The 18190-nt window shown below is 48.7% G+C and overlaps 1 protein-coding gene across 5 annotated transcripts in view; it reads right to left on the bottom strand.

Moving 5' to 3' along the window:
* The window catches only part of LOC109886385 (rab-3A-interacting protein-like), a 67163-nt gene that overhangs the window by 4545 nt on the left and 44428 nt on the right, over positions 1 to 18190 (bottom strand). For all 5 annotated transcript variants that reach the window (XM_031815466.1, XM_031815469.1, XM_031815470.1 and 2 more), the window contains 3 exons: positions 16895 to 17098; positions 11438 to 11566; positions 5627 to 5739 (listed from right to left, as the gene is read on the bottom strand). In XM_031815466.1, the coding sequence (XP_031671326.1) occupies positions 5627 to 5739; positions 11438 to 11566; positions 16895 to 17098 (446 nt within the window). The remainder of the gene's footprint in view (positions 1 to 5626; positions 5740 to 11437; positions 11567 to 16894; positions 17099 to 18190) is intronic.

The raw sequence follows: 18190 nt of genomic DNA, 5'->3' as shown, positions 1-18190 counted from the left end.
AGAAAGACCATTCTGAAACCAAGTGGTATGAAAGACTATTCTGAAACCAAGTGGTATGAAAGGCCATTCTGAAACCAAGTGGTAAGAAAGACCATTCTGAAACCAAGTGGTAAGAAAGGCCATTCTGAAACCAAGTGGTAAGAAAGGCCATTCTGAAACCAAGTGGTAAGAAAGGCCATTCTGAAACCAAGTGGTAAGAAAGGCCATTCTGAAACCAAGTGGTAAGAAAGGCCATTCTGAAACCAAGTGGTAAGAAAGACCATTCTGAAACCAAGTGGTAAGAAAGACCATTCTGAAACCAAGTGGTAAGAAAGGCCATTCTGAAACCAAGTGGTATGAAAGGCCATTCTGAAAACAAGTGGTAAGAAAGGCCATTCTGAAACCAAGTGGTAAGAAAGGCCATTCTGAAACCTAGTGGTAAGAAAGGCCATTCTGAAACCAAGTGGTAAGAAAGACCATTCTGAAACCAAGTGGTATGAAAGGCCATTCTGAAACCAAGTGGTAAGAAAGACCATTCTGAAACCAAGTGGTAAGAAAGGCCATTCTGAAACCAAGTGGTAAGAAAGAGGCCCAGTATTACCCTGAAAACAGCTGAATGTCTAATAACCTAAAACTCAACATCACAGCACATTGAGAGACCAGGCCTGGCCAGCCTAACTGGACTGATCATGTTTAAGGAATAGAAAGAGAGGGATGGAGGAGACACACACAGAGAGCGAGGGGGAGAGACACACACAGAGAGCGAGGGGGAGAGACACACACAGAGAGCGAGGGGGAGACACACACACAGAGAGCGAGGGGGAGAGACACACACAGAGAGCGAGGGGGAGAGACACACACAGAGAGCGAGGGGGAGAGACACACACAGAGAGCGAGGGGGAGAGACACACACAGAGAGGCGAGGGGGAGAGACACACACAGAGCGAGGGGGAGAGACACACACAGAGCGAGGGGGAGAGACACACAGAGCGAGGGGGAGAGACACACACAGAGCGAGGGGGAGAGACACACAGAGCGAGGGGGAGAGACACACACAGAGCGAGGGGGAGAGACACACAGAGAGCGAGGGGGAGAGACACACACAGAGAGCGAGGGGAGAGACACACAGAGAGCGAGGGGGAGAGACACACACAGAGAGCGAGGGGGAGAGACACACAGAGAGCGAGAGACACACACAGAGCGAGAGACACACACAGAGCGAGGGGGAGAGACAGAGCGAGAGAGAGAGAGACACAGAGCGAGAGAGAGAGAGACACAGAGCGAGAGAGAGAGAGACACAGAGCGAGGGGGAGAGAGACACAGAGCGAGGGGGAGAGAGACACACAGAGCGAGGGGGAGAGAGACACAGAGCGAGGGGGAGAGAGACACAGAGCGAGGGGGAGAGAGACCACAGAGCGAGGGGAGAGAGACACAGAGGGGGAGAGAGACACACAGAGCGAGGGGGAGACACATCGAGGAAGAATGAAAGAAATGTTGAGAGAGCAGGGTGGAACCAGAATGAATGAGGTCTTTGGGTAAACACATTGTATTCCCTTCACACAGACAGTGAACCACTGAGAACCAAAACATCATTCCCCCAATTCTCTCTTCTTCCTCCCAATTTGAACAAATAATCTCCTTTAATCCACCCAATATTCTAACCAAGGTCAGAGACATTATCAGGAAGTCAATTGTCAGCGGTGGATTCTGATTGGTCACGGTTGGGTGAGGAAGGAGGATAGCAGTTTCAGTACATTGTAATCTCCCCCTAGGATTCTAGAGAGATGATTACTGATTCATATTGTAGACAGAGCAGAAGGAGAGCATATTAAACACAAACATGGAGATACACTATATATTCAAAAGCATGTGGACACCCCTTCAAATCAGTAGATTTGGCTATTTCAACTTCACCCGTTGCTGACAGGTGTAGAAAACTGAGCACACCGCCATGCGATCTCCGTAGACAAACATTAGCAGTAGAATGGCCTTACTTTAGAGCTCAGTGACTTTCATTTTTTTTATTTTTTTTATTTTTACCCCTTTTTCTCCCCAATTTCGTGGTATCCAAATGTTTAGTAGCTACTATCTTGTCTCATCGCTACAACTCCTGTTCAGGAGAGACGAAGGTTGAATATCATGCGTCCTCCGATACACAACCCAACCAAGCCGCACTGCTTCTTAACACAGCGCGCATCCAACCCGGAAGCCAGCCGCACCAATGTGTCGGAGGAAACACCGTGCACCTGGCAACCTTGGTTAGCGCGCACTTTTCAACAAGTCAGTTCGTCAAATTTCTGCCCTACTATAGCTGCCCAGATCAACTGTAAGTGCTGTTATTGTGAAGTGGAAAAGTCTAGGAGAAACACAGTGGGAGGCCTCACAAGCTCACAGAAAGGGACCATCGAGAGCTGAAGTTGGTAGCGTGTAAAAAGAAAATGTCTGTCCTCGGTTGCATCACTCTCTGCAGAGTTCCAAACTGCCGCTGGAAGCAACATCAGCACAAAACTGTTGGTCAGGAGATTCATGAAATGGGTTTCCATGGAAGAGCAGCAGCACACGAAACTGTTGGTCAGGAGATACATGAAATGGGTTTCCATGGCAGAGCAGCAGCACACAAACTGTTGGTCAGGAGATTCATGAAATGGGTTTCCATGGCAGAGCAGCAGCACACGAACTGTTGGTCAGGAGATTCATGAAATGGGTTTCCATGGCAGAGCAGCAGCACACGAACTGTTGGTCAGGAGATTCATGAAATGGGTTTCCATGGCAGAGCAGCAGCACACGAACTGTTGGTCAGGAGATTCATGAAATGGGTTTCCATGGAAGAGCAGCAGCACACGAAACTGTTGGTCAGGAGATTCATGAAATGGGTTTCCATGGCAGAGCAGCAGCACACGAACTGTTGGTCAGGAGAGTCATGAAATGGGTTTCCATGGAAGAGCAGCAGCACACGAAACTGTTGGTCAGGAGATTCATGAAATGGGTTTCCATGGCAGAGCAGCAGCACACAAACTGTTGGTCAGGAGATTCATGAAATGGGTTTCCATGGCAGAGCAGCAGCACACGAACTGTTGGTCAGGAGATTCATGAAATGGGTTTCCATGGAAGAGCAGCAGCACACGAAACTGTTGGTCAGGAGATTCATGAAATGGGTTTCCATGGCAGAGCAGCAGCACACGAACTGTTGGTCAGGAGAGTCATGAAATGGGTTTCCATGGAAGAGCAGCAGCACACGAACTGTTGGTCAGGAGATTCATGAAATGGGTTTCCATTGCAGAGCAGCAGCACACGAACTGTTGGTCAGGAGATTCATGAAATGGGTTTCCATGGCAGAGCAGCAGCACACAAACTGTTGGTCAGGAGATTCATGAAATGGGTTTCCATGGCAGAGCAGCAGCACACAAACTGTTCGTCAGGAGATTCATGAAATGGGTTTCCATGGCAGAGCAGCAGCACACAAACTGTTCGTCAGGAGATTAATGAAATGGGCCTTATCAGTGTCTGACCTCACTAATGCTCTTGTTGGCTGAATGGAAGCAAGTCCCCGCAGCAATGTTCCAACATCTAGTGGAAACTTTTCCCAGAAGAGTGGAGGCTGTTATAGCAGCAATGGGGGGGACCAACTCCATATTAATGCCCATGATTTTGGAATGAGATGTTCGACTAGCAGGTGTCCACATACTTTTGGCCATGAAGTGTAAGTGGAGGAGCATGTTGTTAGAACGTGAGGCATGTTAAACAGAGGGAACATGGAGAACAGTGCAGGAACATGCTAGAATGTGAGGCATATTAAACAGGGAACATGGAGAACAGTGGAGGAACATGCTAGAACGTGAGGCATATTAAACAGAGGGAACATAGAGAACAGTGGAGGAACATGTTAGAATGTGACTGAGGAATATACAGAGAACAGCAGTGAACAAAATGAAGAGAAAACGCTAGGGTGAATGAATGATACAGCCAACTGTAAATGGTTACTGATAATTCCTCTCAACTTTGCAGAGAATTGCACATCTCATCTATAGTAGTGGTAGTGGTAGTAGTAGTAGTAGTAGTAGTAGTAGTAACAGCCTACTCCAAACACTGCACCCTGAATTTTTGTCAACAATGAGCAGTGGAAGTCAGTGTGTTAGCTGGGCTAGTCGTCAGCTGGGTCAGCTGGGCTAGTCGTCAGCTGGGGTAGCCGTCAGCCGGGTTAGCCGTTAGCCGGGGTAGTCGTTTGCCTGGTTAGTTGTCAGCCGGGGTAGTCGTTAGCCGGGTTAGTCGTCAGCTGGGTTAGCCGTTAGCCGGGTTAGTCGTTAGCCGGGTTAGTCGTTAGCCGGGTTAGTCGTTAGGCGGGTTAGTCGTCAGCCGGGTTAGCCGTTAGCCGGGGTAGTCGTTTGCCGGGTTAGTTGTCAGCCGGGGTAGTCGTTAGCCGGGTTAGTCGTCAGCCGGGTTAGTCGTTAGCCGGGGTAGTCGTTTGCCCGGGTTAGTTGTCAGCCAGGTTAGTCATCAGCTGGGTTAGCTGTTAGCCGGGTTAGCCGGGTTAGTCGTTAGGCGGGTTAGTCGTTAGGCGGGTTAGTCGTCAGGTGGGGTAGTCGTTTGCCGGGTTAGTTGTCAGCCGGGGTAGTCGTTAGCCGGGTTAGTCGTCAGCTGGGTTAGCCGGGTTAGCCGTTAGCCGTCAGCCGGGTTAGTCGTCAGCTGGGTTAGCCGTCAGCCGGGGTAGCCGTCAGCCGGGGTAGCCGTCAGCCGGGGTAGTCGTCAGCTAGGGTAGCCGTCAGCTGGGGTAGCCGTCAGCTGGGGTAGCCGTCAGCTGGGTTAGTTGGGGTAGCCGTTAGCTGGGTTAGTTGGGTTAGCCGTTAGCTGGGTTAGTCGTTAGCTGGTTTAGTCGTTAGCTGGATTAGTTGGGGTAGCCGTCAGCTGGGGTAGCCGTCAGCTGGGTTAATTGGGTTAGCCGTTAGCTGGGTTAGTTGGGGTAGTCGTTAGCTGGGTTAGCCGTTAGTTGGGGTAGTCGTTAGCCGGGGTAGTCGTCAGCTGGGTTACCCGTTAGCCGGGTTAGTCGTTAGGCGGGTTACCCGTTAGCCGGGTTAGTCGTTAGGCGGGTTAGTCGTCAGCCGGGTTAGCCGTTAGCCGGGTTAGTTGTCAGCCGGGGTAGTCGTTAGCCGGGTTAGTCGTCAGCTGGGTTAGCCGTTAGCCGGGTTAGTCGTTAGCCGGGTTAGTCGTTAGGCGGGTTAGCCGTCAGCCGGGTTAGCCGTCTGCCGGGTTAGTCGTCAGCCGGGTTAGTCGTCAGCCGGGGTTAGTCGTCAGCCGGGTTAGCCGTCAGCCGGGGTAGCCGTCAGCCGGGTTAGTCGTTAGTTGGGGTAGCCGTCAGCTGGGTTAGTTGGGGTAGCCGTCAGCTGGGTTAGTTGGGGTAGCCGTTAGCTGGGTTAGTTGGGGTAGCCGTTAGCTGGGTTAGCCGTTAGCTGGGTTAGTCGTTAGCTGGGGTAGTCGTTAGCTGTATTAGTTGGGGTAGCCGTCAGCTGGGGTAGCCGTCAGCTGGGTTAGTTGGGGTAGTCGTTAGTTGGGGTAGTCGTTAGTTGGGGTAGTCGTCAGCTGGGGTAGCCGTCAGCTGGGGTAGCCGTCAGCTGGGGTAGCCGTCAGCTGGGGTAGCCGTTAGCGTACTCACTTTGGTCCTCCACACTCCACAGCAGAGGCCTTGACGACAGGCAGCGTCTGGAAACCCACCGGCTCCACACTGAGCGTGTTCCTCTCCACTGCCTCCAAGATGGCCGACCCCAGCTACAGGAGAGGTTAGAGTTAACGGTGAAAGTGCTCTGAAGCCCACAGCCTCCAAGATGAGGTCAGATGTTAGGGGTCAGGGTGAAAGTACATTATATTTATAGACAGTACTGCTTCAGTTAGTTTTAGTCAACATTTCTAAATACTTATTTCAGTAAGTGTCAGTTTCTCATCTGTGAGTACCTCTATTCTGCCACAAGAGGGCAGTGTAACAGATCAGTCTATTCAGAGTACAGAATAGTGTTGCAGGGTACAGCGAAACTTCTGTACATTTTAGACTGTTCTGGGCTGCATTAGCTCCACAGTCCCCACTCATGCTGCACAGACACTGACACGCTTGAATAATGCCACATGGACCGTAATGAAATTGTTCATTACGGTTCGCAAAACAATGTCCATACAGGCCAGAAATATTTAACAATGCAGGACGATACCAGTAGCTTCCAGGTTTAAAATGTAGGCTACCTTTCCTAACTAGACTACAGCTGAATTCACTACCCTCATACTTTGTTTGTGATAATATCCAAACCATAATGCGAAATACGCTGATTTTAAAGCTGATTGTCACCACAAACTTTACTAATTGACTTCGTCTCCCTTGCAGCACCAAAAACTAATTCTCTCCTTTGCCTCGTCCTGGTTTCCAGTAGATTCCATACCCACAATCAGCCTAACAAACAACACTAATTTAAAGAGACAGCGCACACTTCTATAAAGAAGAGAGCTTTTTTTTCCTACGCAAATGTTGTTAATCTGTACAATAAAATATATGTTCTCTTAGTCGTTACCAATAAGTCGTAAATGAAAAGGGATTGTTTTGTCGTCTGTAGCCTCATGAAATCAACCAAAACAAGCTGAATAACTCAATGAATACACACACTCTCCTATTGAATAATATACATTCACCTGTATTATGAATAGACCTAGTCGACATCCTGATTACCCAGTTAACCAATAGAGATGGACCATTCCAATAAAAGATTACCATTATGTAGTTATGTAGTCAGATTGGTAAAAGTCTAATTGATTGTATATGATTGTATAATTTATTCATTACTGCATACAAAGCCGTCTCCGCGAACAATGTTGCAAGTAAAACATTTCAAATGTAATGATATTGAACTCAAAAGCTGAGTTTATCTGTCTGGATCAAGTGCCATTCTGTAACTTTGGTTAATACACCTTTTCTATGTGTGATATAGTTTTGGTATCAAGTGATGTGATGCTATAGAGTATCGTGATAGTAAAGTTGGTATTGGGTTGGAAGTTAAAATGGTGGTATGGTGACAACACTAGTACAGACCACTAATGAGAACACTAGTACAGAACACTAGTACAGACCACTAATGAGAACACTAGTACAGAACACTAATGAGAACACTAGTACAGAACACTAATGAGAACACTAGTACAGAACACTAGTACAGAACACTAGTACAGAACACTAATGAGAACACTAGTACAGAACACTAACGACAACACTAGTACAGAATACTAATGACAACACTAGTACAGAATACTAATGACAACACTAGTACAGAACACTAATGACAACACTAGTACAGAACACTAATGACAATACTAGTACAGAATACTAATGAGAACACTAGTACAGAACACTAATGACAACACTAGTACAGAACACTAGTACAGAATACTAATGACAACACTAGTACAGAACACTAACGACAACACTAGTACAGAACACTAACGACAACACTAGTACAGAATACTAATGACAACACTAGTACAGAACACTAACGACAACACTAGTACAGACCACTAACGACAACACTAGTACAGACCACTAACGACAACACTAGTACAGAACACTAATGACAACACTAGTACAGAATACTAACGACAACACTAGTACAGAACACTAGTACAGAACACTAGTGACAACACTAGTACAGAATACTAATGAGAACACTAGTACAGAACACTAATGACAACACTAGTACAGAACACTAGTACAGAATACTAATGACAACACTAGTACAGAACACTAACGACAACACTAGTACAGAATACTAACAACAACACTAGTACAGAACACTAGTGACAACACTAGTACAGAATACTAATGACAACACTAGTACAGAATACTAATGACAACACTAGTACAGAATACTAATGACAACACTAGTACAGAACACTAATGACAACACTAGTACAGAACACTAGTACAGAACACTAATGACAACACTAGTACAGAACACTAATGACAACACTAGTACAGAATACTAGTACAGAACACTAACGACAACACTAGTACAGAACACTAACGACAACACTAGTACAGAATACTAATGACAACACTAGTACAGAACACTAACGACAACACTAGTACAGAATACTAATGACAACACTAGTACAGAACACTAATGACAACACTAGTACAGAACACTAGTACAGAACACTAATGACAACACTAGTACAGAACACTAGTGACAACACTAGTACAGAATACTAGTACAGAACACTAACGACAACACTAGTACAGAACACTAACGACAACACTAGTACAGAACACTAGTACAGAACACTAGTGACAACACTAGTACAGAATACTAGTACAGAACACTAACGACAACACTAGTACAGAACACTAACGACAACACTAGTACAGAATACTAATGACAACACTAGTACAGAACACTAACGACAACACTAGTACAGAATACTAATGACAACACTAGTACAGAACACTAATGACAACACTAGTACAGAACACTAGTACAGAACACTAATGAGAACACTAGTACAGAACACTAGTAGAGAACACTAATGACAACACTAGTACAGAACACTAGTACAGAATACTAATGACAACACTAGTACAGAACACTAACGACAACACTAGTACAGAACACTAACGACAACACTAGTACAGAATACTAATGACAACACTAGTACAGAACACTAATGACAACACTAGTACAGAACACTAGTACAGAACACTAATGACAACACTAGTACAGAACACTAGTACAGAACACTAGTGACAACACTAGTACAGACCACTAATGACAACACTAGTACAGAACACAAACGACAACACTAGTACAGAACACTAACGACAACACTAGTACAGAATACTAATGACAACACTAGTACAGAACACTAACGACAACACTAGTACAGAATACTAATGACAACACTAGTACAGAACACTAATGACAACACTAGTACAGAACACTGGTACAGAACACTAATGACAACACTAGTACAGAACACTAGTACAGAACACTAGTGACAACACTAGTACAGACCACTAATGACAACACTAGTACAGAACACTAACGACAACACTAGTACAGAACACTAACGACAACACTAGTACAGAATACTAATGACAACACTAGTACAGAACACTAATGACAACACTAGTACAGAACACTAGTACAGACCACTAGTGACAACACTAGTACAGACCACTAGTGACAACACTAGTACAGACCACTAGTGACAACACTAGTACAGACCACTAGTGACAACACTAGTACAGACCACTAGTGACAACACTAGTACAGAACACTAGTACAGACCACTAGTGACAACACTAGTACAGACCACTAGTGACAACACTAGTACAGAACACTAGTGACAACACTAGTACAGAACACTAACGACAACACTAGTACAGAACACTAATGACAACACTAGTACAGAACACTAATGACAACACTAGTACAGAATACTAATGACAACACTAGTACAGACCACTAATGACAACACTAGTACAGAACACTAGTGACAACACTAGTACAGAACACTAACGACAACACTAGTACAGAACACTAATGACAACACTAGTACAGAACACTAATGACAACACTAGTACAGAATACTAATGACAACACTAGTACAGAACACTAACGACAACACTAGTACAGAATACTAATGACAACACTAGTACAGAATACTAATGACAACACTAGTACAGAATACTAATGACAACACTAGTACAGAACACTAGTAGAGAACACTAACGACAACACTAGTACAGAACACTAGTACAGAACACTAACGACAACACTAGTACAGAATACTAATGACAACACTAGTACAGAACACTAATGACAACACTAGTACAGAATACTAATGACAACACTAGTACAGAACACTAACGACAACACTAGTACAGAATACTAATGACAACACTAGTACAGAATACTAATGACAACACTAGTACAGAACACTAACGACAACACTAGTACAGAATACTAATGACAACACTAGTACAGAATACTAACGACAACACTAGTACAGAACACTAATGACAACACTAGTACAGAACACTAATGACAACACGAGAGGCAGCTGTTAGTTCTTCTGATAGAGGACACCATCGTCTAATAGCAGACTGGGTTATAACAGCTCCAGACATTACACTGCTCCCTGATGGAATACACAGGTTATAACAGCTCCAGACATTATACTGCTCCCTGATGGAATACACAGGTTATAACAGCTCCAGACATTATACTGCTCCCTGATGGAATACACAGGTTATAACAGCTCCAGACATTATACTGCTCCCTGATGGAATACACAGGTTATAACAGCTCCAGACATTATACTGCTCCCTGATGGAATACACAGGTTATAACAGCTCCAGACATTATACTGCTCCCTGGTGGAATACACAGACTGGGTTATAACAGCTCCAGACATTATACTGCTCCCTGGTGGAATACACAGGTTATAACAGCTCCAGACATTACACTGCTCCCTGATGGAATACACAGGTTATAACAGCTCCAGACATTACACTGCTCCCTGATGGAATACACAGTTTATAACAGCTCCAGACATTATACTGCTCCCTGATGGAATACACAGGTTATAACAGCTCCAGACATTATACTGCTCCCTGGTGGAATACACAGACTGGGTTATAACAGCTCCAGACATTATACTGCTCCCTGATGGAATACACAGGTTATAACAGCTCCAGACATTACACTGCTCCCTGATGGAATACACAGACTGGGTTATAACAGCTCCAGACATTATATTGCTCCCTGATGGAATACACAGGTTATAACAGCTCCAAACATTATACTGCTCCCTGATGAAATACACAGGTTATAACAGTGTGTGTGTGTGTGTGTGTGTACCTCACTCTTGGAAGAGGTGAGGTATGGTGTGTACCTCACTCTTGGAGAAGGTGAGGTGTGTGTGTGTGTGTGTGTGTGTGTACCTCACTCTTGGAGGTGATGAGGTGTGTGTGGTGTGTACCTCACTCTTGGAGGTGATGAGGTGTGTGTGTGTGTGGTGTGTACCTCACTCTTGGAGGTGATGAGGTGTGTGTGTGTGTGGTGTGTACCTCACTCTTGGGGGTGATGAGGTGTGTGTGTGTGTGTGTGTACCTCACTCTTGGAGGTGATGAGGTGTGTGGTGTGTACCTCACTCTTGGAGGTGATGAGGTGTGTGTGTGTGTGTGTGTGTGTGTGTGGTGTGTACCTCACTCTTGGAGGTGATGAGGTGTGTGGTGTGTACCTCACTCTTGGAGGTGATGAGGTGTGTGTGTGTGTGTACCTCACTCTTGGAGGTGGTGAGGTGTGTGTGTGGTGTGTACCTCACTCTTGGAGAAGGTGAGACAGGGGTAGATGTCCTCTCTGAGGGGTGTGTGTGTGTGTGTGTGTGTGTGTGTGTGTGTGTGTGTGTGTGTGTGTGTGTGTGTGTGTACCTCACTCTTGGAGAAGGTGAGACAGGGGTAGATGTCCTCTCTGTAGACTCTCTCCAGGAAGGAGCTGTTCCTCTCCAGACTGGGCTCCTCCTTCCACAACTTAAACTCACTAAACAGGAGACTGTCCAGCTGAAGAGGGGGTGGAGGAAGAGGAGGGGGTGGAGGAAGAGGAGTAGGGGGTGGAGGAAGAGTAGTAGGGGGTGGAGGAAGAGTAGGGGGTGGAGGAAGAGTAGGGGGTGGAGGAAGAGTAGGGGGTGGAGGAAGAGGAAGAGGAGGAGCAGGAAGAGGAAGAGGAGGAGGGGGTGGAGGAAGAGGAGGAGCAGGAAGAGTAGGGGGTGGAGGAAGAGTAGGGGGTGGAGGAAGAGGAGGAGTAGGAAGAGTAGGGGGTGGAGGAAGAGTAGGAGCAGGAGAGAGTAGGGGGAGGAGGAAGAGGAGTAGGGGGTGGAGGAAGAGGAGGAGCAGGAGAGAGTAGGGGGAGGAGGAAGAGGAGTAGGGGGTGGAGGAAGAGGAGGAGCAGGAAGAGTAGGGGGTGGAGGAAGAGGAGGAGCAGGAAGAGTAGGGGGTGGAGGAAGAGTAGGGGGTGGAGGAAGAGGAGGGGCAGGAGAGAGTAGGGGGTGGAGGAAGAGTAGGGGGTGGAGGAAGAGTAGGGGGTGGAGGAAGAGTAGGGGGTGGAGGAAGAGGAAGAGGAGGAGCAGGAAGAGGAAGAGGAGGAGGGGGTGGAGGAAGAGGAGGAGCAGGAAGAGTAGGGGGTGGAGGAAGAGTAGGGGGTGGAGGAAGAGGAGGAGTAGGAAGAGTAGGGGGTGGAGGAAGAGTAGGAGCAGGAGAGAGTAGGGGGAGGAGGAAGAGGAGTAGGGGGTGGAGGAAGAGGAGGAGCAGGAGAGAGTAGGGGGAGGAGGAAGAGGAGTAGGGGGTGGAGGAAGAGGAGGAGCAGGAAGAGTAGGGGGTGGAGGAAGAGGAGGAGCAGGAAGAGTAGGGGGTGGAGGAAGAGTAGGGGGTGGAGGAAGAGGAGGGGCAGGAGAGAGTAGGGGGTGGAGGAAGAGGAGGGGGTGGAGGAAGAGGAGGAGCAGGAGAGAGTAGGGGGTGGAGGAAGAGTAGGGGTGGAGGAAGAGGAGGAGCAGGAGAGAGTAGGGGGTGGAGGAAGAGTAGGGGGTGGAGGAAGAGGAGGAGCAGGAGAGAGTAGGGGGTGGAGGGAAGAGGAGGGGGTGGAGGAAGAGGAGCAGGAAGAGTAGGGGGTGGAGGAAGAGTAGGGGGTGGAGGAAGAGGAGGGGGTGGAGGAAGAGGAGGGGGTGGAGGAAGAGTAGGGGGTGGAGGAAGAGGAGGAGCAGGAGAGAGTAGGGGTGGAGGAAGAGTAGGGGGTGGAGGAAGAGGAGGAGCAGGAGAGAGTAGGGGGTGGAGGAAGAGTAGGGGGTGGAGGAAGAGGAGGAGCAGGAGAGAGTAGGGGGTGGAGGAAGAGTAGGGGGTGGAGGAAGAGGAGGAGCAGGAAGAGTAGGGGGTGGAGGAAGAGTAGGGGGTGGAGGAAGAGGAGGGGGTGGAGGAAGAGGAGGGGGTGGAGGAAGAGTAGGGGGTGGAGGAAGAGGAGGAGCAGGAGAGAGTAGGGGGTGGAGGAAGAGTAGGGGGTGGAGGAAGAGGAGGAGCAGGAGAGAGTAGGGGGTGGAGGAAGAGTAGGGGGTGGAGGAAGAGGAGGAGCAGGAGAGAGTAGGGGGTGGAGGAAGAGTAGGGGGTGGAGGAAGAGGAGGAGCAGGAAGAGTAGGGGGTGGAGGAAGAGTAGGGGGTGGAGGAAGAGAAGGAGGAGCAAAGTAGACACTTTAGTGTCACACACATACCTCAACAACATAACATAACTTCCACACACCAACAGACCAGATCCAGACCAGATCCCCTCTTCAGCCTCCAGGAAGATAGTTATGGACGATTCATTCTGCTGTATTACAGTGCTCACAGATCTGTTTCACTCCTATTCATACCTACTGATAGTCCAGCTTCATGAGGGTCACTGCAACAGGGGGGGGGAAGGGTGGAGAGAGCAAGAGAGAGACCTAGAGGAGAGAGAGGGAGGGAGAGAGAGCAAAAGAGAGAGAGAGCAAAATAGAGCGAGCAAAGAGAGAGAGAGAGAGCAAAGAGGAGAGCAAAAGAGAGAGCAAAAGAGAGAGCAAAGAGAGAGCAAAAGAGAGAGCAAAAGAGGAGAGAGCGAGCAAAAGAGAGAGAGAGAGCAAAGAGAGAGAGGAGAGCAAAAGAGGAGAGCAAAAGAAAGAGAGAGAGCAAAAGAGAGAGAGAGAGAGCAAAAGAGGAGAGAGAGAGCAAAAGAGAGAGAGAGAGCAAAAGAGAGAGAGAGAGCAAAGAGAGAGAGAGAGCAAAGAGAGAGAGAGCAAAAGAGAGAGAGAGGCAAAAGAGAGAGAGAGAGCAAAGAGAGAGAGAGAGAGCGCAGAGAGAGAGAGAGGAGAGAGGCAAAAGAGCGAAGAGCAAAAGACGAGAGAGAGAGGCAACAAGGAAGGAGAGCCAAAAAAGGGAGAGAGAGAGGCAAAAGAGAGAGAGCAAAGAGGAGAGGCAAGAGCAAGAGAGAGCAAGAGAGAGCAAGAGGAGAGAGAGCAAAAGACGAGAGAGAGAGCAAAGAGAGAGAGAGAGCAAAAAGAGAGAGAGAGAGCAAAAGGAGAGAGAGAGAGCAAAAGAGAGAGAGAGAGCAAGAGGACCAGCAAAGAGAGAGAGCTCAGAGGAGGCCGAGAGAGAGGAGAGAAGCTAGAGGAGGGAGAGAGAGAGCTAGAGGAGAGGAGAGAGGAGAAAGAGAGAGGAAGGATTGGAAGGAAGGAATCTGTTAGGAATAATAACCCTATCCCTCAGCAGCAGATGAGAAGATGAGGATGATGAGAGGGTAAAGGAAGAGGGCTGCTGGGATCAGTTGATTTTCTCTATGGGTAAGGTTTCCAGCTGACCAAAGACATTACCGTATGAGAGCGAGAAACAGGGAGGGAGCAGGGGAGAGACAGGGGAGGGAGAGAAAGAGAGAGAGAGGGTCTCCCTCCACCAAAAAACAACATGTCTATGAGCTTCTTCAATTTACAGGTGTGGCTGAAATCTGGTGTCAACAGTAACAGGGACCGACAGGGCAGCTGGCCAGAGAAACCAGGACTAAAACGCTCCAACAGTAGAAAAATGGTTTCATGACATTGTGTCGGTCTCAAACTTACTGTTACACTATGTTACCTTGATAGAGCTACAGTAGGAACGCTGATGAATCAATAGGGAGTTGATAATAAATGACTCACTGCTCAGGCAAGATGAATCAATAAGGAGTTGATGATAAACCAGGTCTCAACAGAACCCACAGCACGTATAAACCATGTGAAGAGCAGAGCAGAAGCCCTGGCTGACATGTGGAGAGCAGAGCAGAAGCCCTGGCTGACATGTGGAGAGCAGAGCAGAAGCCCTGGCTGACATGTGGAGAGCAGAGCAGAAGCCCTGGCTGACATGTGGAGAGCAGAGCAGAAGCCCTGGCTGACATGTGGAGAGCAGAGCAGAAGCCCTGGCTGACATGTGGAGAGCAGAGCAGAAGCCCTGGCTGACATGTGGAGAGCAGAGCAGGAGAAGCCCTGGCTGACATGTGGAGAGCAGAGCAGAAGCCCTGGCTGACATGTGGAGAGCAGAGCCGGAGAAGCCCTGGCTGACATGTGGAGAGCAGAGCCGGAGAAGCCCTGGCTGACATGTGGAGAGCAGAGCAGGAGAAGCCCTGGCTGACATGTGGAGAGCAGAGCAGGAGAAGCCCTGGCTGACATGTGGAGAGCAGAGCAGGAGAAGCCCTGGCTGACATGTGGAGAGCAGAGCAGGAGAAGCCCTGGCTGACATGTGGAGAGCAGAGCCGGAGAAGCCCTGGCTGACATGTGGAGAGCAGAGCAGGAGAAGCCCTGGCTGACATGTGGAGAGCAGAGCAGAAGCCCTGGCTGACATGTGGAGAGCAGAGCAGAAGAAGCCCTGGCTGACATGTGGAGAGCAGAGCCGAAGAAGCCCTGGCTGACATGTGGAGAGCAGAGCCGGAGAAGCCCTGGCTGACATGTGGAGAGCAGAGCAGAAGCCCTGGCTGACATGTGGAGAGCAGAGCAGAAGCCCTGGCTGACATGTGGAGAGCAGAGCAGAAGCCCTGGCTGACATGTGGAGAGCAGAGCAGAAGCCCTGGCTGACATGTGGAGAGCAGAGCAGGAGAAGCCCTGGCTGACATGTGGAGAGCAGAGCAGAAGCCCTGGCTGACATGTGGAGAGCAGAGCCGGAGAAGCCCTGGCTGACATGTGGAGAGCAGAGCCGGAGAAGCCCTGGCTGACATGTGGAGAGCAGAGCCGGAGAAGCCCTGGCTGACATGTGGAGAGCAGAGCAGGAGAAGCCCTGGCTGACATGTGGAGAGCAGAGCAGAAGCCCTGGCTGACATGTGGAGAGCAGAGCAGGAGAAGCCCTGGCTGACATGTGGAGAGCAGAGCAGAAGCCCTGGCTGACATGTGGAGAGCAGAGCAGAAGCCCTGGCTGACATGTGGAGAGCAGAGCAGAAGCCCTGGCTGACATGTGGAGAGCAGAGCAGGAGAAGCCCTGGCTGACATGTGGAGAGCAGAGCAGAAGCCCTGGCTGACATGTGGAGAGCAGAGCCGGAGAAGCCCTGGCTGACATGTGGAGAGCAGAGCCGGAGAAGCCCTGGCTGACATGTGGAGAGCAGAGCAGGAGAAGCCCTGGCTGACATGTGGAGAGCAGAGCAGAAGCCCTGGCTGACATGTGGAGAGCAGAGCAGAAGAAGCCCTGGCTGACATGTGGAGAGCAGAGCAGAAGAAGCCCTGGCTGACATGTGGAGAGCAGAGCCGGAGAAGCCCTGGCTGACATGTGGAGAGCAGAGCAGAAGCCCTGGCTGACATGTGGAGAGCAGAGCAGAAGCCCTGGCTGACATGTGGAGAGCAGAGCAGAAGCCCTGGCTGACATGTGCAGAGCAGAGCAGAAGCCCTGGCTGACATGTGCAGAGCAGAGCAGGAGAAGCCCTGGCTGACATGTGGAGAGCAGAGCAGAAGCCCTGGCTGACATGTGGAGAGCAGAGCAGAAGCCCTGGCTGACATGTGGAGAGCAGAGCAGAAGCCCTGGCTGACATGTGGAGAGCAGAGCAGAAGCCCTGGCTGACATGTGCAGAGCAGAGCAGAAGCCCTGGCTGACATGTGCAGAGCAGAGCAGAAGCCCTGGCTGACATGTGGAGCCATTTGCAGGGAAACTGAAAAAGCCAGTAGTGAAATAGTTCAGGAAGACAAGAGCAGGCGGTAACTGAAGGAGTCCAGAGGGTGATTACATCTGACTGCATGTCTGTGTGTGTTACGTCCATGTGTGTGTGTGTGTGTGTGTGTGTGTGTGTGTGTGTGTGTGTGTCTGTGTGTGTTACCTCTCTGCAGTCTCGTACGATGGGCTGTGTGGTGCTCAGTTCCTGTGTGTGTGTGTGTGTGTTACCTCTCTGCAGTCTCGTACGATGGGCTGTGTGCCGCTCAGTTCCTGCCCGCTGCCCAGCATGGCGCTGCTGGTACTCTTGTTGCGGCCGTGACCCTTCTTGAAGGGAGCCTTGGAGCCCCCAGGAAGGTCGTGACAGGGGGAGGTGGGGGACGTGGACAGGACCAAGGTCTTCAGGGCCGACACCTCCGCCTGGAGCACATCAATCTGGGGGGAGAGAGAGGGGTGGAACATCACACATATAGAACCCATATAGATACAGGTCTATCTACTGTCTCGTCTCACACCGTTCTGACAGAGAGAGGTGAGGAACAGGTCTATCTTCTGTCAGACTGATATATGATCTACAGGACTGTTACTGTCAGACTGATAGGATATGATCTACAGGACTGTTACTGTCAGACTGATAGGATATGATCTACAGGACTGTTACTCTCAGACTGATAGGATATGATCTACAGGACTGTTACTGTCAGACTGATAGGATATGATCTACAGGACTGTTACTGTCAGACTGATAGGACATGATCTACAGGACTGTTACTGTCAGACTGATAGGATATGATCTACAGGACTGTTACTGTCAGACTGATAGGATATGATCTACAGGACTGTTACTGTCAGACTGATAGGATATGATCTACAGGACTGTTACTGTCAGACTGATAGGATATGATCTACAGGACTGTTACTCTCAGACTGATAGGATATGATCTACAGGACTGTTACTGTCAGACTGATAGGATATGATCTACAGGACTGTTACCGTCACTGATATATGATCTACAGGACTGTTACCGTCAGACTGATAGGATATGATCTACAGGACTGTTACCGTCAGACTGATATATGATCTACAGGACTGTTACCGTCAGACTGATATATGATCTACAGGACTGTTACTGTCAGACTGATAGGATATGATCTACAGGACTGTTACTGTCAGACTGATAGGATATGATCTACAGGACTGTTACTCTCAGACTGATAGGATATGATCTACAGGACTGTTACTGTCAGACTGATAGGATATGATCTACAGGACTGTTACTGTCAGACTGATAGGACATGATCTACAGGACTGTTACTGTCAGACTGATAGGATATGATCTACAGGACTGTTACTGTCAGACTGATAGGATATGATCTACAGGACTGTTACTCTCAGACTGATAGGATATGATCTACAGGACTGTTACTGTCAGACTGATAGGATATGATCTACAGGACTGTTACCGTCACTGATATATGATCTACAGGACTGTTACCGTCAGACTGATAGGATATGATCTACAGGAC

Source organism: Oncorhynchus kisutch, unplaced genomic scaffold (genome assembly GCF_002021735.2).
Source record: "Oncorhynchus kisutch isolate 150728-3 unplaced genomic scaffold, Okis_V2 Okis09a-Okis19a_hom, whole genome shotgun sequence".
NCBI classification, from domain to species: Eukaryota; Metazoa; Chordata; class Actinopteri; order Salmoniformes; family Salmonidae; genus Oncorhynchus; species Oncorhynchus kisutch.
This window is presented reverse-complemented; position numbering and strand designations above follow the sequence as displayed.